General features: G+C 42.2%; 1 protein-coding gene across 1 annotated transcript; it reads right to left on the bottom strand.

Annotated features, from left to right (window-relative positions):
* Nucleotides 1-3,515: 3,515 nt before the first annotated feature.
* On the bottom strand, nucleotides 3,516-4,203 carry LOC119657798 (tissue factor pathway inhibitor). The gene has a single exon (XM_038064890.1). It carries the CDS (start codon nucleotides 4,063-4,065, stop codon nucleotides 3,685-3,687), a length of 381 nt encoding a protein of 126 aa, XP_037920818.1. The 5' UTR covers nucleotides 4,066-4,203; the 3' UTR covers nucleotides 3,516-3,684.
* Nucleotides 4,204-19,047: the final 14,844 nt, after the last annotated feature.

Here is a 19,047-nt window from a genome sequence, read left to right as displayed (position 1 = left end):
CCCTTCAACCATTCGTCAATCATCCAGGTTGCCGCCACATATACTTCAGCCTGAAAGACTGTTGTGTACTGTCGCAAAGGAAAAACCGATTTCTCGTTTTTATTCGAGAGGTAAACTCCTGCTCCAGAACCATTTTCTGTCTTCGAGCCATCGATGTAAAAGACGTCAGTATATCCTGACTCGCATTGTTCTGATTCGTCCCAGTGTTCTCTCCGTTTCAAGATAACATTATATCTTCTACCAAAAGATGCATGGGGATCTGAGAATCGGAAGGCATTGCGAAAACTAAATTCAGTGCTCCCAATGACTCTTCCAATGCTCAGTTCTTTGCAGAGTGGCTAATTTGTAGCGAAAACCCTTGGGTTTCACCTTAACCCAACACACTACGGATCCATAAGCGAACATCGGCCTATTGATAGCAACATGTATCCACATTACTACCTGAGGTCTAAGTCTCCATGTCGAGGCAAAGGTCCACCTACATAGCTCATAAGCTGTGAGAGCTCGTTTTATCTTTATCTCTACATGTTTCTGCCAAAGAAGCATCTAGTCTATAATAACACCCAGATATTTCACTTCTTCGAAGTGTTGAAGGGTTGTACCCTTCATCTCTGGAAGGCAAATACGATTCATTTTCCTCCTTTTTATAAATAATACCATTGTGTTTTTATTTAGATTTACTAAAAGCCCACGCTTGAGACATCAACTGTCAATCAAATCAACGGCGCGTTGTGTATTTTTACTCACCATTCCGAGATCTCGACCAACAGCTAGCACAGCGACGTCATCCGCATAAGGTTGAATGTGTATTGGCACATTTTGCAGTTCGCATAGTAGTGAGTTGATCAGCGTACTCCACAGAAGTGGCGATAGCAGACCTCCTTGAGGGCAGCCTTTCCTCGCTTCCGTTGTTAGGTAGCGATCAACACCCACTTCAGCACACAGCAATCTCTGCGTTAGCGTAGCGTAGATCCACTTTATTAGAGTTTCGTCAACACCATACTCTCTGGCGGCATCACAGAGTTTTTGGAATGGGGCACTGTCAAAAGCCCCTTCAGTGTCCACGAACACCCTCATCGCGTAGCCGCATTTCAGAATTGCGTCCTCTATCTTTGAAACCAAAGAATGAAGAGCAGACTCATACGTCTTTCCACGTTGGTAAGCATGTTGGTTTTCATTTAGGGGTTGCGACCTTAGGGCCTTCTCGCGAATGTGATGCTCAGCCAGTCTCCTCAGACAGCAAAAATGATGTCAAGCTGATTTGCCTGAAGTTCTCTCGGCCACTTAAGTATTTACAAGTGGATCAAGGTTGACTCCTCAAACTCCCAAACTCCAAAACAAAATGATGTTAAGCTGATTTGTGTGAAGTTCTCTCGGCCACTTAAGTATTAAATGTTCAGGAATCAGGCAAGAAGAAGCAAGTTATGATTTCGTCCAAAGCAGAGGCAATTCGTCAGATGCTGTCTCACCTCTGCCCTGGGAGCAGCATGACCGAAGCGGTTGGTAAATATTAACGCTCTTTTTTTATACATTGACAAAACACAACATGACTTTAAATTACAACCAGCATAGTTCGGCCAAAGCTAGATTTTTTGTTTGAGGTTTCAGGGATCCTAAGTCCTCATCCATTTGATATCGATCAATATTTTCGATGGGCTTATCACGACATTGTCAAAATATTCTTCCGTCTTGATTCCTTAAACACTTCTACTAGTGCATACTTGGCTAACTCAGAATAGAGGGGAGTTTCCATTGTCCTGGGAACTTTTAATTTCAGATCAACGTCACTGCAGATAAAAATTTAAAATGGATAGAGCCTAGGAAATTTTAGTCACAGAAGTTCATTTACCAGTTGAAAGTTCTGGGTTAAGAAAATCGAAATCCCCTGAAGCCGCGGAGTTAGGCTACGATTTTTATATAACCAACTTTTTTCGGAAATGTTATGTAAAGAAGAGTAAGAATAATAGCCTTTCTGTGCGATGTTTCAAATATGTTTCTAGAAATCCATCCACTGATGACCTTGATAAATATTTTTAAATGGCAGCCTAAATATCTCCCAAAGATAAGAAAACATTGCCCTTTTATGTTTCATGAATAAAATGGGGTAGAATGAGATTTAAAAATAACTTCATGGCCTTTCCCAGATTTTTAGGTTTTCATTTCAATTGACCTTAAAGATGCTTGCGATTAGAACCAATTTTAGAAAGTTCCTATATCACTCTGGTTAAGATTTCTTAGACATTCAGATACCAAAAAATTTTATCATGAAAAAATGAATTTTGAGACAAGATGTCAAAAGCCCTGAGCACAGTGGTAACTATGAAGTGAACACGGGATCACCACAACTATAGCAAGATTTTTTCAACTCCTCGAGTCCTGACAGATGGTGTCCACCACGATTAAGCTAGCAACTCATCTCTTTACGGCAGAAAGGTTGTTTGAACCTTTCAGATGATCATTCTCAGGGAACGAAGGATTCTTCTACATAAGAGAGGATTTTTTACGCGACCCACAGCTAAGACCACATTCGCTTATTTTGGTTAGACTATATTGTTTTCATTGCCACTGTATTCACCTTTTGAGTTTTAAGTTTGTATTCATTTACTTTCTTTCCAGGACAATGCTATCCAAATACAACACTCCGAACAAATGCTCCGTGAAGTAATGGAAACCATAAATACCATAATCGAACAACAAGTTCGCTCAAGAACCTGTGTTCCACTTCGTCCTGATTTGCAAGCATTCTACGAACAAATCATGGCATCTCACGTTGAGAACGAGCGTAACGGGCGGACCTCACGAAAACGTAAAAGTCACGAGCATCATGCATTTGGCAACCATCTATTTAAAAGAGATGCAATTAGCGAACCTAAGATTCGAGAAAAAAGCAACGTAGTGAAGAAGCTTCTCAATGAATACGACTTTCTATCGGTCGACGATCAGGAGAAAGCAAAGGAAGTTAAAGATTTACTAGAAATGCATCAGATATATTTGAAGGAGCTAGAACTAGATGAAAAGCGAAAGAAAAGACAGAAACGTAGGATAGATGCTAGGAAAGATGATTCAGGAGATACTGTTGGTAAAAAGTATGCAGAGTTAATAAGAGTTGAACGATGTCCTGCGAAAGGTCGAATGCATAAAGGAGAGGCTGATGAAGACGATGCGTTTCAAGAGTATGCTTAATATGGTCAAGTTATGTTATTTTATTTCTAGTTTTTTTCTTTTTATTGATACTAGCAATGTTAACTAAGCTTTGATTAAAAGTTATGAGTGAAACCAATAATCTTTATTTTGTATGTTTGGCATTTTTTCTAATTTATTTGGACTCATAACTTAAAAACACACCACCAACAGCACTTTCTTCACTAATTTCAGTATGCCGGACAGATAGACTAATGGGGAAAAGTCGTATACAGGTTCATTTTCCCAAGGGAGAAATCCCCCTTCTCTTCAGTGAAAACTTACACTTGTTACTTAAACCATCCTTTGGCAGGCCAAAAAAAATCAAACGAAGATTTAAGCACAATGCATAGTATATTATCAACAATAATTCGCACAATCACAAACACATATAATACTAATTAAATAAATATATAAAGCTATCAATCTTTAAAACATATAAACGAAAGTCTTTTGATAATCAACATGAGAAATCTGTTGCTTTATAAAGTCGTTATCTGGACCTCATATCTCATCAGTATTCGCACAAATCGCCATGCACTGATCATACGTTGCAAAGTTATTAGCGTTTCCATCGCATCCGCCAAATTTGAACTCATGGCATTCTTTCGTTTCCGGGTCATAGCTCCATCTTGGTATCAAAGCCCGACAGACACCTTTCTTAATGGGCATCTTGCACCTGTCTCCTGTTTGATATATTGGTCTGCCGGACGCTTGCCTTTCTGGGGCTGCAGTGGCGATTATCTCTGCGGGGACTTTCACTTCACCTATAGCTTCGGCGGCTTCTATAACCTCTCCGTCCTCAAAATCAATTGGCTGCGATTGGGTTTGTTTTGATGCACTCAGCAAGAGAATGGCAAAAAGCACTAGCACTGATATTTGCATTTTTGATGCTGTAACGCACTTAACAGTCGAAATTGGGAAAGATCAACAAAACTAAAGATACTTTTAGATTGACTGTGGTCACTGGTTATACTCTTTGATCGCACCTTACACCGGTTGGGTTTTTACTGATTGGATTCCACCGGAGGTCTTCGATTTATATATCCAACAGGTGAGTGCTAAGGTGAGACACACAGACACAAAGTGCATTTTGTTTATCTTTGGTCGGTATGGTAATTTCTTTCTAGAAATAGTTTAGTTTCATCATTTTTTTTTTTAATAAGCGATAGAAACATAGGGAGTTATGCTGGTCGGGTTAACAACCAGTGGATCACTATTATTCCTTAGAATTTTTAGTTTGTATGTTGGGAAGAATGTACCCTAATCAAACGTAGAATCAGGCCCATTCCGACTCATTGTTGCATAAGTATTCCTTATACAATACCAGCTCGAAAATTAGGAGAAAAGTTTTGACCACAAAAATTAGGAAGTGCAGAAATCATTTATTCGAGATCTATGTCTTTTGCCAGATTTTGTAGCAAGCTTTCGGCTTTAATTCTAACATTTTAGATGGCAATAATTTCGGACGCTGGTAAATAAGTTTGCGTAGTCCAGCTTAGCAAACCGTTCGTAAAACTAATAACCTCTCGATGGAGGGCCCCCGTATATTCAATTCCTCATCCACGGAATAGCAGCTAGTCAACTTTAACTGTTGGTCAATAATGCCATTCCATTCTTCAACCCGAGTTCCTGTTACTTCGTACAAGAATCAGCAATCCTTACATTGGACTTTAAAAAAGAATAGCTTTGCGGAAAAACATGCACATTAACCATACGACCACCAGGCTGCAAAATTGGCATTCCCTGCCAAACTTTCGGGCCGGAATTAGTACTTTCGTCGGTGGACGGTCGGGGAATTTCGGACAAGCTGGATGGGGACCCGTGGGGCCTCGGCTATAAACCCGAAAAATTGAATCCTTATTCCCTAAGAACCCCGTTCGGATTAACGGCAAAGCAAACGTTATTAGAATCGATGCAATGTCTATCGGTCCTTCTGTCTGTCTGTTTCTTTTTTTTAAGGAGGAAAATCTTCATAAGGCACTGGCTCGCCTTTCGTCTCTACGCTACGTAACATAACCGCGCTTTTCTCGTCTCCTCTGCCTTCCGCAGTTTGCTCTGAATAGATGCAAGCATGGAGTTAATCACTTCCCAGTCTTCCTGACATGCTAGCATTCTACGCACTTGATTTTCTGGTACCAGCACCTCTCTTAGAATCTCCTCTAGACTCTTCCTTTTTTCCACCAATCTTAGACAATTGAAGTATACGTGCTCTAGGTCTTCTGGGACTCCATTGCAATTTAGACAATCGGGTGAAGTATCCAGTTTAAACCTGTACAGGTACTGGCCATATCCTCCATGCCCCCTAAAAAACTGGGTAAAATAATAAATAATCTCAGCATGTCGTGATGTTGCCATCTATTTGTAGATCTCTCCCTGTCGACGTCCTTCGTCTGCGATGAAAGAGAGCTGAACCTGATGCTGAATAAGTTCGTCATCTCATCTGCCAGAATCTATCAATCGGCATCATTCAAGAGATGGCGAACGCAGCATCATCTAACACAGTCGTGAAAGCAGAGCACACTCTTCAGGCTGTTCTTTCGTAAACTACAATCACTTTGTAGGCGTTACATTACTTTGACCCGCAATACCTTTCCCTAAACTGCAGCTACATAGAGCAGGATCCAAGTCACCATCCTAATAATAATCAACTTGGAAACATACCGTGGCCCACCACGTTCGATATCATCCTTGCTAGGGCCATACTTGCGTACATGCTTTCGCAAGCATACTCCTGCTTATAACCGAGTTCCGCGTCGATCGTCATTCCCGAGTATTTAATGGCAGACTTGGAAATGATGATATAATTCCCATAAATTCGGGCATAATGTTTTTCCGCAATCGTGAAGGCAGAACTCTCTAGCCAACTCATAATAGCACCCTCGCGATGCTTTGCGACTAGAAACAGTGCTATATCGTCGGCGTAACCCACCACCCTGGCATCCTCCAAAACTGAATTGAATACATTTCTCCCGTCCAAGGTCACGAAATATTTGCTAGTACTACCCTTTCCGTGGATAGCATCTCCGGCCAAGCTAGTAACCAATTTGATGGCATTAATAGCTAATCTGGCTTTACGGAACCCATACTGTTGATCCGAGAGTCCTCCATGGTTCTCAGCAACTGAAGTTGTCAGTGCTTTCCCCTTGCTAGGGGAATAATTCCTAGGTGCTTTTTAACAAGGGTAGGGCACGTGTTCTGCGAAGATGAACGGCCTCTGAATCGTCCTGTCACCTATCATTATACCTTTTCTATAGGCACTCTCCCAAGGGCTTAAGTCTGCTTTCAAACAGAGTTCCTCAAAACACTCCCTCTTGATCCATTGAATGACGAGCTTGAGAAATTTGGCGAATTCCTTAGAGGAGCGCTCTTTTTGCCCCTGATCAATTCTACCTACCGCGCACTGAGCTGCTTTTCTGGCTCAGTGGCAGGCTGTTGGAAGGCTAGCCAGTTCGCTATTTCACCAGTAGTTCGATCTTCTACTGAGAATGAGCACCTCCTAACACACCCTGTCGCGCCCTGTTGCTCCATCTATAGCTCAAGAAAGGTTTCTTGGTGGTAATGCAGGACTGGCAAAGGTTAGGTCTAAGATTGAGGCAGATCCCCCTTTCCGAAAGGTATTTACATCCCCCCATTGGCCAGAACTATCCAACTGAGCAAAATCTTATAATAGACTGCGCCACTCGCTACCCCACTCAAGGGCCCAAGCATTGAAGTCACCGGAAATCACCTTTGGACTACGTCCTCTTGCGTGTATGTGTGACAATGTCAGACTTGTTGACGCGTAACAGTTGTACACATATACGCCGTTTATTTTCGCAAACACAAAGCCGCTGGCTGTCTCACTCGCAATACCTTGTATGCCCACATCGATGCTCTACCAGTCGAAGCTATTCCATCCCATACGCAATATGGTCTTTCTCCCTGCATCTTCTACATCGATCAAGCCGGTTCATGCCTTCACGAAGTGACCAAACATGAGACACTTGAAGCGGAAATCAGCTTCCTCAAATAGCAGATAACCCCTCCCGTTCAAACTTTTCTGGTAGTCCCAATGTGGCCGTTTGAGTATTGCCATAGGCTTTTCGCAAACTCACAGTTCAGTTTTAGAACAGGGGGATGCCATGGAGGTTGAGGACTCTGCTCATCGAGCTGAGGCACCCAGACCTGATCTCGGCGAGTAGTGCTCCTCGTAACGTCAGATGTCAGAAATGCCCTGACTCCGTAAAATTCCAGATATGCTAGCCGTATTAAAAAATTGATTTCACGTACCGGGCCGCCTCTTAGAAATATTTACTGATTATCTAAAACCGCTTCCTACTCTGTGAGAGGCCAGAGGACCAGAGGAGAATGGACGTTAGGTAGCACAGGGGCCCACGTTAGGGCAGCTTACGATAGTCTGCTAAGACTCGACATGACAGCAGAGCCGCTTTATCGGTTATACATATGGTGTTGCGGCACTTGTTGCCGAACTCACTGTTGAACAAGCCTAAAGCAGATTTAGCATATTAAAGCGACGGGTAAGCGCAGATAGATAAACACCAAATTAGTCATATTGAGTAAAAAGAGAAACCAAACCCTGCGTCCAGATCGGTCACTTATGATTGAGTCAAAACCAACGGTAAAGTACCTTGGATTGACGCTCGACTCAAAGATGAGCTTTTTCGAGCAAATCAAAGCAGCGGCAGATAACCCCGCGGCTGGAGTTTCAGCCTTAAGTCGACTAATTGCAAACATTGACGGTCCTACCCTCTAGAAGGAGCGTCTTCTTATGAGAACAGCTCAATCAGTTCTACTCTATGGCGAAACATACACTGAATAAGTCGCAACTCTCAGGAAAATGAGTCAAGATTATGATGGACTGCAGCAACTTAGGTCCGTGGCAGATCCGAAAGCTCAGTGAGATTGATTATTTCATTACCTCCTTACTTACCCCCTTCCGATATCTGCTCAAATAAACTTACTAACATATTCAGTTCTCTCGATATCTCTTTCAGTACTCTGTACTCCTCAAGTCTAGCTAAACGAATTACTCTATGGGCTGTTCTGCAGTACTTTGAATATATATATATATTTCCGAGGGCTGCAAATTCAAATTGAGTAATGCGTCCAGAGCTACGCGAAATTTCGTGCTCATAGTGTCGGTAATACCCAGATATACAGCTCTTTGCCGTGAGACTAGCTTCCAATGGAAACCTTTTATCTCGCCTTAATCCACCACGCTACGAACATATACTCGAACATCGGCCTAATGACAGAAACATGCATATATCCACATTACTACAGACCTAAATTCCTTCTCATGCACAGCCCCCAGGTTTTAAAAACCCGTTTCATTTTCGCCTCCACATCTTGGTTTCTGATCTATAATAACTCTTGAGATATCACCTTTTTTGGAAAGTTGAAGGGTTATTCTCCTCATTTCTGGAAGGCTAAAACCATTCAATTTTCTTCTTTTCGTAAATAACGATTTTGGATTAACTGAAAGCCCTTGCCCAAGGTCCAGCGTATTGTATATTCCTACTCACCGCTCAGCTTGGACGTGTAACTAAAGTAACATCGACACCCTACTCTCTCCTTGGCTAAAAGACCCTTGAAATTGATAACTCATCGCATATTTGCCTTTCAGAGTGGCTTTCTCTATCTTTGAAATCAAGGAATTAGGAGCAGACTTACAGGACTTTCCCCGCTGGTAAACATATTGGCTTTCATGTAATGGGTGTCACCTTCACGCTTTCGCACGAATGTAATGCTCAACCAATCTCTCTAGCCATTTTAGTGGGAATAATGTGACCTGTCTAAGCATCTTTGCATTTAAATGGTCATCTTTTATAGGTCGGTATTAAGACTATCTTAACTTTTTGCCAAGAGGCAGGCACGTAGTCTAAAGCAACATATACTAGAAAAATATTAACTAGAAATCGCTTTAGTTGCCCTGTGGCTTCCTTTAGGATAGCTAGGTAGATGATATCCATGCCAGGTGCTTTGAAGTATGTAGCACCGTGAATAAGTCTTTTAAAGTAAATGTAGGCGAACGACCGTCATTTCTTCATTCTACGCAACTAACACCTCAAAAACCCTTGCCCACTGAAAAACTCAATCTTATCATGTTTGCGGTAGGCGGGTGCAAATCACAAAGCCACAGTCGTTAAACATTCTTAATCGTTAGGATACACTTGCTTACTGGGGATAAAAGCTCACCCTTCAGAATTGACTGAACCTTTCAGATTGATTATCAGCGCGTTAATCACGTTCGAAGAAAGCCGCCTTTGAGTTTGCCATTACGTCAAAATGTTTTACTGTCGACAGAGATTCGACTGTGACTGTCGACGGTGGTATCACCGGCTGGTATTGGAAGAACTCTGGGGAGCTTCTCTTTTGTCAGAACGATCACTTTTTTTTTCTCAAGAACTAAAAAAAAATCGCATTCAGCTATCCATCTATTTGCTTCCAACAATACCATTCTCAGCCTGCTCTTGGCTTTTTCGAGAAAACCTGATTTCGAGTGGCAACATCATTATAGCGTTTCGCAGGGGATAGATTTAGAGCTGCATCCTGATTTTCCGTTACCCTTCCTGGATCTCGGGGCACTGTCGTTCTGGTACTCTCTATTCTTACAAAAGGTAGTCAATCAGCTTAGCTGAACTAAAAGCGATCTTTGCAACCATGGGCACATAGAGTACTACCGCTTATGACCGCTGTGTGCCTCAGCACACCTGCTTGTTAGACCGCTTTCTCAGGAGCCGCAACTGTGAATAGTGTTGCATTAGAAACATATAATTTTGACGATAAGCCTGCATCTATACACTTGGGCCAGTCATGGCTATCAGTTCCCCAAATAGTTTAATGCTGAGTGTAATATAATGAGATGGTAGTACACTGATGGTAAATCAGAATAACCTTTGTGCAAGCATACGTTACCCGTGCTAAGTAGCAAATTTCTCTTATGACCAACCTCAAGCTTCAACAAGATAGCAGGGTTATAATCTGGTTTCGGCGCTTGTTAGACCCTCATACACAAGACCACCTTGTCTGATAAGGCTTGTCGTAATGAACCAATGACGTCTCTTTTATTCGCTCCCAGATATTTTGGCACACTACTTATGTCAACTTTCTCGCAGTTCTACTTCTCCTTAATGAGATGATGAAAGATGAGAAACTACTTTCAAGGTGTTCTGGGCTACCTCGTGAGACGTCCTTTTTATCAGTTCCCGATTTCGACAAGCATGCCACCGGGTTTAGCCTTCCAAATATATACTGTATTTGCGCCAGCGGCATGTAGCTTGTAGCTCGGTACTTTTTTCTAAGATGGTTTTACATTTGTTGAGCAACTTCTCTTCCTTTGTCTTCGACTTTTGAATAAAATCTCGTATCATGAGGCTCGAACCTCGCCATCCTGTTTGACGACTCCTTTTTGAACCTTAGGCTCGAAGCAAAAAGTATATGCACAGGAGGTCAGACTGCCTAGGCAAGCCATTAATGCTTGCGGGAGAAAAAGATGACGTTGTGTGGGCGGGAGTTCTCGGTCAAGATCGCTGATACATTCTATACATCTTCACCTAGAAGAATTGGTCGCCATATGTGGGATTAGGGTGTTAGTGCACGAGGATGAATTTATCATAGTATATTATGAAAGTAGTGCACATTGTTTTATTATGATGCAACTATACATCGCAGCGTGATCAGATCGGTCGGCGATTGTGGAGGGGGTTCTGCCCTTTCAAATGCGTCTCAATTTACTCTGAGCAATAGGAGTGTTGGAACGTGTCTTTGGGCGAAGTCTGTTTTTCGATTTTGTCACTGCGTAATAGAGTGCTCACTGAAATAGCGGTACGCGATCAAGTTTTGTGTGCGGCTTGGTAGGAATGCAACGGAAACTTACCAAATGCTTCGAGAGGCCTTTAAAGAGATCCAGAATCCAAAAGCAGGAGCTCCGGGTGGCACACACAATCTTCTCCCAAACCAAAAAAGCTCTCGCAGTATTTCAATCCCTCTTGCAACTCTTTCCTTTTGAATAGTTTTTAGAAACAGCTGATTCCCTCTCTCCCACTTTCATCCCCTATTCTCTATCAAGTGTATAACGAACATAGGACTCACTCAATCCAAAAATAAAAATTTTGGAATCTAGTTGTTGATGTTGGGAAGAACCACCCGAGAGGTACAAACTGCCTCCATCCAGATCGAGCAGGCAGCGTGAAATTTTGGGCTGCACATGAAGGAAGGCAAGACAAAATATATGGTGGCAACATCAGCACCGAAAACCAGCCAACCAACAACATCAAACCGCACTGGTCAAACAGGAAGGATAGGAGAATAAAACTTTAAGACCGTTGACAATTTCTCCTATCTAAGGTCGAAAATCACAACCGATAACAGCTACGATGATGAAATCCGTGCACTGTTGTTGTCAACCAACAGAGCCTATTTCAGCTTATAAAAACTGTTCCGCTCGAAACGCCTCACCATAGGGTCAAAGCTCTTACTGTACAAGACTATGATCTTGCCAGTCCTCTTGTATTCCTCGGAAACTTGGGTTCTTAGCAAGAAAAATTGCGAACTCTTGGCCGCGTTCAAGAGAAGAATCCTCCGAAGATTTTTTGGCCCCCTACATGAGGATGGACGATTCCGTAGCCTACACAATGACGAAATCTATGAGCGATACCATGGCCGTCCGGTTGTGGATAAAATCCGGCTCAATAGGTTACGGTGGGCGGGTCACTTAATCCGTATAGATGAGGATGATCCCACCCGGAAAGTCTATAAGGGCAATATCTATGGTAGAAAAAGAAGACGAGGCAGACCCTGCCTAAGATGGAGCGATGGCGTAGGTCAGGACGCCAGACAGCTTTTAGGGATATCGAATTGGTGGACCTCGGCGCAAAACCAGGATGTCTGGAGTTCCTTATTAAGGCAGGCCTAGACCGGATACCGGTTGTTGCGCCGTTGATTATGATGATGAATTGGTAGACCTCGGCGCAAAACCTGGATGTCTGGAGTTTCTTGTTAAGGCAGGCCTAAACCGGATACCAGTTGTTGCACCGTTGATGATGATGAGTTATTGATGAGTTTCTCTCCGTTGCGTGGCACCAGTTACCAACTAAATTCATACTTGCTACTGGTGACCTGTAACTAGCACAGCACTTTTATTAATCGTACGCACCGGGTAAAACCCTATTCATACTATCCAGCAGCAGAGTATTCATATTATCCAGAAGCAGGCGTTCCGTATCCAGCATGAACCGTGTCCAACACAGCACAGACGAAAGTATTCATACTATCCAGCAAATAGCGTGTCTAGCATAGAGCGTGTCAGACACAAAAGAATTCTTCGACACATTTACTATGATAGCATTGATACTATCCAACAGAAGGCGTATACTATTCAACTGTTCTTCTCCTTGTAATTTTTTGGCGATCCACTTCACGATTTTACTGAAAAAAGTGGATCTAACTCATGGTAAACCAAGCAATTCGACCTCTCAATGTTGGAATTACATACTTTAAATTATGCAATCCGCGACTGACTACTAACCTCAAGTGAAGATGAAAACTTTACCGAAGTCAGTGTTTGAGTGGGTGGATTTTACGAGCCAACTGAAAATATGTATTACTACAAAAAGTGCCATGTTTGATTCGAAAAACACAGCCGTTCTTAATTGCAAAAAGATTTTGAATGGTAAGAGTCAAACGATGAAAACTGGATGATCTTCATAGTGATGTCATTCCTTTAAGATTTTGATCTATTTCTTCACCCAACCTCGTATATAACCTGAACCTGAATAACGCGAAAACTACTCAAATAACGCACATTACCATAAACTTTACAAATATTTATTTTTCTTTCCCAAAAATTTATTCATATTTACATCAGAGGTCATTCACGCGACTCAAAACGATACGCAAAAAATTCACGTGAAATAGACATGTCAACCAGATTAGATAATAATTTCGATCAGTTTTGAGTCAAAGAAGTTAATTGACCTGTTAGTGATAATCGCGTTATAAAAGCAAGGTTGAAACTCTTAACATTTTCCAATAAATTAAAGGGGAATCGGTCACCGTTGACGCAGGTGTTGGTATACATTAGCCGAACATTAAATAAATTTTATGGTGGTACCATGAGATTTGTGCAATTTTTCTGTGAAGTCGTTTTCAGTATCTTTTCTGCTGCAAAATGGAATTAGCTGATATTTTTCAGATGGTTGACAAACAAAAAAATATCCGATCTACTATGGCATTTTGAAACAGGAAAAGTCACCAGTATGTCACTATCCGAGAATACCATGAATAGTGATATAATTTCTTTGGTTTTTCCCTAGCCTGAAATGAGTACGCAAGTAGTATCTACAGAAAACTTCCCACCTACGAGTACCTTCGTACGTGTGTTGCATATCCTCAATAATGGCAGTAAAGCAAACTTTGTAAAGCAATACACCCCCGCAACTACGGAGTCGTCGATTCATTTAGTAAACGATGAAGTTTCAATCAGATTTCTGGCGGAAATGCATTCAAGCTTTGCATATGATGAACAACGCTCTCAGTAAAACAATACGAAATCAAGATCTGAAGGAGTTAGATTGAAAGTTTGTACATTTTACAGATACTTTGTTTTGTTGCTCCACGTAAATACCACATATGTACAACGAGATGAATGGTAGTCCCATATTCAGCGGAGCCTCGAACTTAACTATGTACTCGTGTGTGCATATTAGTCCCATTCGAGAATCAAGGATGAGGTGCTGACAAACTTTTCTGTGTTTAATTGAATGATGAATCATATTCTTTACGAAAGTGATTGGTAAATTCAATCAAACTACTGCAGTAAATATTGTTTAATTCATATTTTCCAAGTATTGAAAAGTTCCTGATTGTTATTTTTGTCAGATCTCATGAGTTTTGTTGTTAATTTAAAGTTTGACTGCATGTATGGATTCAAATAGAACAAAAAGGGAGACAGCGAACATAGTAGAATAGAAAAAGTGTTGTTTAGTCACTCTTCCCGCGATACCTTATCTTTCAATACAATATTGGCTGGACTATTCGGTATCAAACGTGTGGTGCCTATATACATCTCATTCAAGATCATCATCATCATCAACGACGGAACAACCGGTATCCGGTCTAGGCCTGCCTTAATAAAAAACTCCAGACAACCCGGTTTTGCGCTAAGGTCCACCAAATCGATATCCCTAAAAGTTGTCTGAAGTTCTGGCCTACGCCATCGGTTCCATATCAGGCAAGGCTTGCTTCGTCCTCTGTTTCTACCATGGATATTGCCCTTATAGACTTTCCGGGCTGGATCATCCTCATCCATACGGATTAAGTGACCCTATTGAGCCGGACTTTATCCATAATCAAACGGTCATGGTATCGTTCATAGACTTCGCCGTTGTCTAGGCTACGGAATTTTCCATCCTCATGCAGGAGGCCAAAAATTCTTCGGAGTATTCTTCTCTCGAACGTGGCTAAGAGTTCGCAATTTTTCTCGTTAAGAACCCGAGTCTCCGAGGAATACATAGGGACGTGCAAGATCATTATCTCGCACAGTAAGAGCTTTGACATTATGGTGAGACTTTTCGAGCGGAACAGTTTTTGTAAACTGAAATAGGCTCGGTTGGTTGTCAACAACCGTGCGCGGATTTCACCATCGTAGCTGTTATCGGTTGTGATTTTCGACCCTAGATAAGGGAAATTATCATCGGTCTAAATTGTTTAGGATAAGTGAGGGATCCTAAGTCCACAACCACTTGCTGTTGGACCGGACCAAATGGAGAGCAACTTACTTCCACGTCTCTTTGGTCCGTGGATCCCTCGTCTGGGGCATGGCACCCAAGCATTACAAAAATTATAGGACAAACGGTTTCGTCCAGGGCAGAGGCAACTCTTCAGACGCTGCCTCACCTGTGCCCTGGGAGCAGCGTGACCGTGAGTGGCATCAGATGGAAAACGCTCCTTTATATTTTCAGAAAAACACGCCAAGGGTGCGAATTATATCCAATCGAAACCAATAGTTTGAGCCTGAGCTGGCTAAAGCTCTGCGAGCGTCAGACCAGCTTTCTCTAGACAAGACCTGATTTCAAAAATTGCTTCGTTTGTGAGTATCTCGATCTCATCAATATCTTCTGCCACGATAGTCACTCCGATGTCGTCTGCGAAGCCAATGATTGTCACCCCTTTGGGCAGTTGTAATTTTCCGCCATACATTATTATCCACAGGAGAAAACCCAAGATTAGTCGTTGTAGAACCCCGCAGGTTGTTCTCTACGTCTACATATTGTTATTCTCTACGTCTTAGGTCCGTCGTCCGAATCGTAACACAATATTCTCTTCCGGAGAAATTCCATGACTATGTGCACCAGGTATTTAGGAGCGTCCAATTTCTCTAAAGCGGCAATTATTTTCGCGTATTGAAGGCATTCTTCACGTCGAGAGTAACTACCGCGCAACCTGATAGCATTGACGGTAGATCTTACCATTCGGAATTTGAACTGCCTGTCTGATAGACCACCCTCCTTTTCTATGGTTGGTACAAGCCATTCTATCTTTGAGGCACGTCGTAAATGTTTCAGCGAAATACCTTGGAACTGTTTTGATGGCCACTATCAGTACTTTATTCAGAACGCCGTCTAAACCGGAGACTTTATCTTCGCAACTTCCAGGACTTCTTCAATGGTTACCTCGCGAATTTCATCGGGATCTACCTGGACAGTGGATAGGTTTTATTCACTTGAAACTTGTGGGAAAAGAGTACTAATGATATCCCGCAGCAAATCAGGGTTGATGATCGGCGATGAGCGTTTACCCTTGATTGATTCCATAACTGCCTTGTATGCACCTCCTCATGGGTCGAAGTCCACCTCCTTGCATACCCTCTTGGAATGTTCAGTTTTACTTCTAGAGATGGCTGCTTGCAGTTCTTTCCTCGCATTCTTATATCGGTTGAGCAACTCTTCAAACTCCTGGTTTTAAAGCAAACTTTACGAAGTTCTTCAATTTCGGCATTCCACCAGAAGTTGGGCATTCGTTTCTTGAGTACAGTGCGGTGGGGCAAGGAATCGTCACACGCTTTTTGTCTGCCTGTCTGTCTGCCACACCCGATTTATCCGGAAACGGCTAGACCGATTGTCACAAAAATTGGTGAGAGTATGTGGTCTATTGTTTCTTTTACATACAACAAGTGGCGCCATTTTGTGTAAAGTTTAAGGACCTAACAATTTAAACCAAAATTCGAGCTGAAAACTGAAAAATGAAAAATAATAAAATGACGGCTCGACAGCGCGCGTGGAACCGTAAATCTGTTGACCCGAGTGCCGCGATCGAGGAGAGGATATCCGCAACGCATCACAGTCTCGATCCCTGTTCCTTCTGCCTCATATAGTTATTGAGACGCGGCCTTTGAGGTTCCCTCCCTTCCTTAATACCCTCCGGCCATGATCCTGAAGAATGTTCCTATGTATTAGAGTTTTGTGGGGTTAAGGAGGAGAAGTAAAGAAGGAAGTCCTCAAATTGACTAAAGGGTAAAATTCAGTACATTCATGCGTGAGAGAATATGAGAATCATGCAGAAAACAATATAAAGTGGAAATATTTAAATAGCCAACATCTATGGAAACGGAATAAAAAGAAAGTAGGTGAAATAAAGTAAAAATAAATAAAATTAAAATAGAAAGAATCACTTCAAAAAGAAAGAAAAAGAACCCTCACCTAGAGCTCTGGTGAGCACGTAATTTTGTTATCGTAAATATTACCCAAAAATTTAAAAACGCTAAATTCATATAGTCCTTAGAAAATTTTAACGTTAATTCACTTCTTCCCCATAATTTCTGTGCTGCATGATTTACGTGTTTGCCTATACCCAGCTCGGGGATTCCGATTACTGTCGTAGCTCTTCTGAAGGTTTATACTTGGCTATGATTTGGAATTATTTTCAAAATTTCAATGTATTTTTATTAAACAAAGTGCACTTGATGCACGGTTTAGCCCGATGTGGCATTAGATTGACTGAATAGAATCCAAATTGGGGTCTCATCTGGACTTAAACTTCCCTCACCGAGTCGCCGCCTCCTCCAGGCCGCCTGAGCGAAACACCGAACAATCACGGTAGAACTCAAGTCAACTACTTCGTTAATGCTGCTATAGAAGTTCTCCAAATCTTCCTGCTCTTTCCCGTATATTTTCTCGCGACTCTTTGTAGCACGAAACACCAAACACCTCGACCCCAGGCTGACATAAGGCCTCAATTCTCCCTGACAAGTAAACTCTCTGGTGATCATCGACGAACTTTCTCTTTCCGTACCCCCAACACCCCCGGAAATTCGGGAGACAAAGAATCTACAAATTATCATGGAACGACTCTAGTAAAAACGACGAAATTTTGAAATGCCTGTATTCATTTTCTATCCAAAATTCATTCGAGTTTTTAAAATATTGATTTAATTGAAATATTGATATAATATGATATTTTGGGACACAACTTCTATTTATTTGAAAAAAATATGCTTAAATCACTACAAATTCACTGTTATCACTGTATTTGCCACTAGCTGTCGGAAGACTCCCGCCATCCACCGCCTCGCTCGCGAACTTCACAATTCGCAGGCCGCTAATCAGTCGTCTCCCAGGAACAGGTCCCGATGCCGCTACGATTGCCTTGAACTTCGACAGTTCATGTTGCCAAGAACAAATACATGCGCATACGCGGCAGCGAAGCAAAGAAAGCACAAATCGTTACATAATGCTCCAGGGCCCAAGGTGATCAATCGATTAGTATACAAGGCAGGTATATTGTATGTGTACTAATCGACTCATCATCATCATCAACCGCGCAACAACCAGTATCCGGTCTAGGCCTGCCTTAATAAGGAACTGCAGACATCCCGGTTTTGCGCGAGGTCCACCAATTCGATATCCCTAAAAGCTGTCTGGCGTCCCGACCTACGCCATCGCTCCATCTCAGACAGGGTCTGCCTCGTCTTCTTTTCTATCGTAGATACTGACTTTCCGGGCTGGATTATCCTCATCCATACGGATTAAGTGACCCGCCCACCATAACCTATTGAGCCGGATTTTATCCACAACTTGACGGTCATGGTATCGCTCATAGATTTCGTCGTTATGTAGGCTAGGGAATTGTCCATTCTTTTCTGAAACGGGGCCAAGAGTTCGCAATTTTTCTTGGTAAGAACCCGAGTTTCCAAGGAATACATGAGAACTAGCAAGATCATTGTCTTGTACAGTAAGAGCTTTGACCCTATGGTGAGATGTTTCGAGCAGAACAATTTTTGTAAGCTGAAATAGGCTCTGATAGCTGACAATCCGTGCGCAGATTTCATCATCGTAGCTGTTATCGGTTGTGATTTTCGACCCTAGATAGGAGAAATTATCAACGGTCTCAAAACTGTACTCCTACTCCTATCTTTATTCTTCCCGTTTGACCAGTGCGGTTTGATGTTGTTGATTGGTTGGTTTTTGGTGCTGATGTTGCCATCATATACTTTGTCTTGCCTACATTGATGTGCAGCCCAAGATCTCGTACCGGTTGCTGGATCTGGATGAAGGCTGTTTGTACGTCTCGGGTCGTTCTTCCCATGATGTCGATATCGTCAGCATAGGCCATGGGCGGAATTGAAAAGGATCGTACCTCTTGCATGCTGAGGTAACATCACGGATCCCTTTCTCCAGGGCCAGGTTAAGGGGACGCATGATAGGGCATCCCATTGTCGTAGACCGTTATTGATGTTGAATGGTCTTGAGAGTGATCCTGTTGCTTTTATCTGGCTTCGCACATTGGTCAGGGTCAGCCTATTCAGCCTTATCAATTTCGTCGGGATACCGAATTCGCTCATGGCCGTGTACAGTTTTACCCTGG

The sequence above is a fragment of the Hermetia illucens genome, chromosome 1 (genome assembly GCF_905115235.1).
Source record: "Hermetia illucens chromosome 1, iHerIll2.2.curated.20191125, whole genome shotgun sequence".
In the NCBI taxonomy this organism is placed as follows: Eukaryota; Metazoa; Arthropoda; class Insecta; order Diptera; family Stratiomyidae; genus Hermetia; species Hermetia illucens.
The sequence above is the reverse complement of the archived record's forward strand: the minus strand, read 5'-3'. Positions and strand labels throughout refer to the sequence as shown.

Coding starts and splice junctions, on each gene's coding strand:
- LOC119657798 (XM_038064890.1), bottom strand. CDS start 4,065: ATGCAAATATCAGTGCTAGTGCTTTTTGCCATTCTCTTGCTGAGTGCA.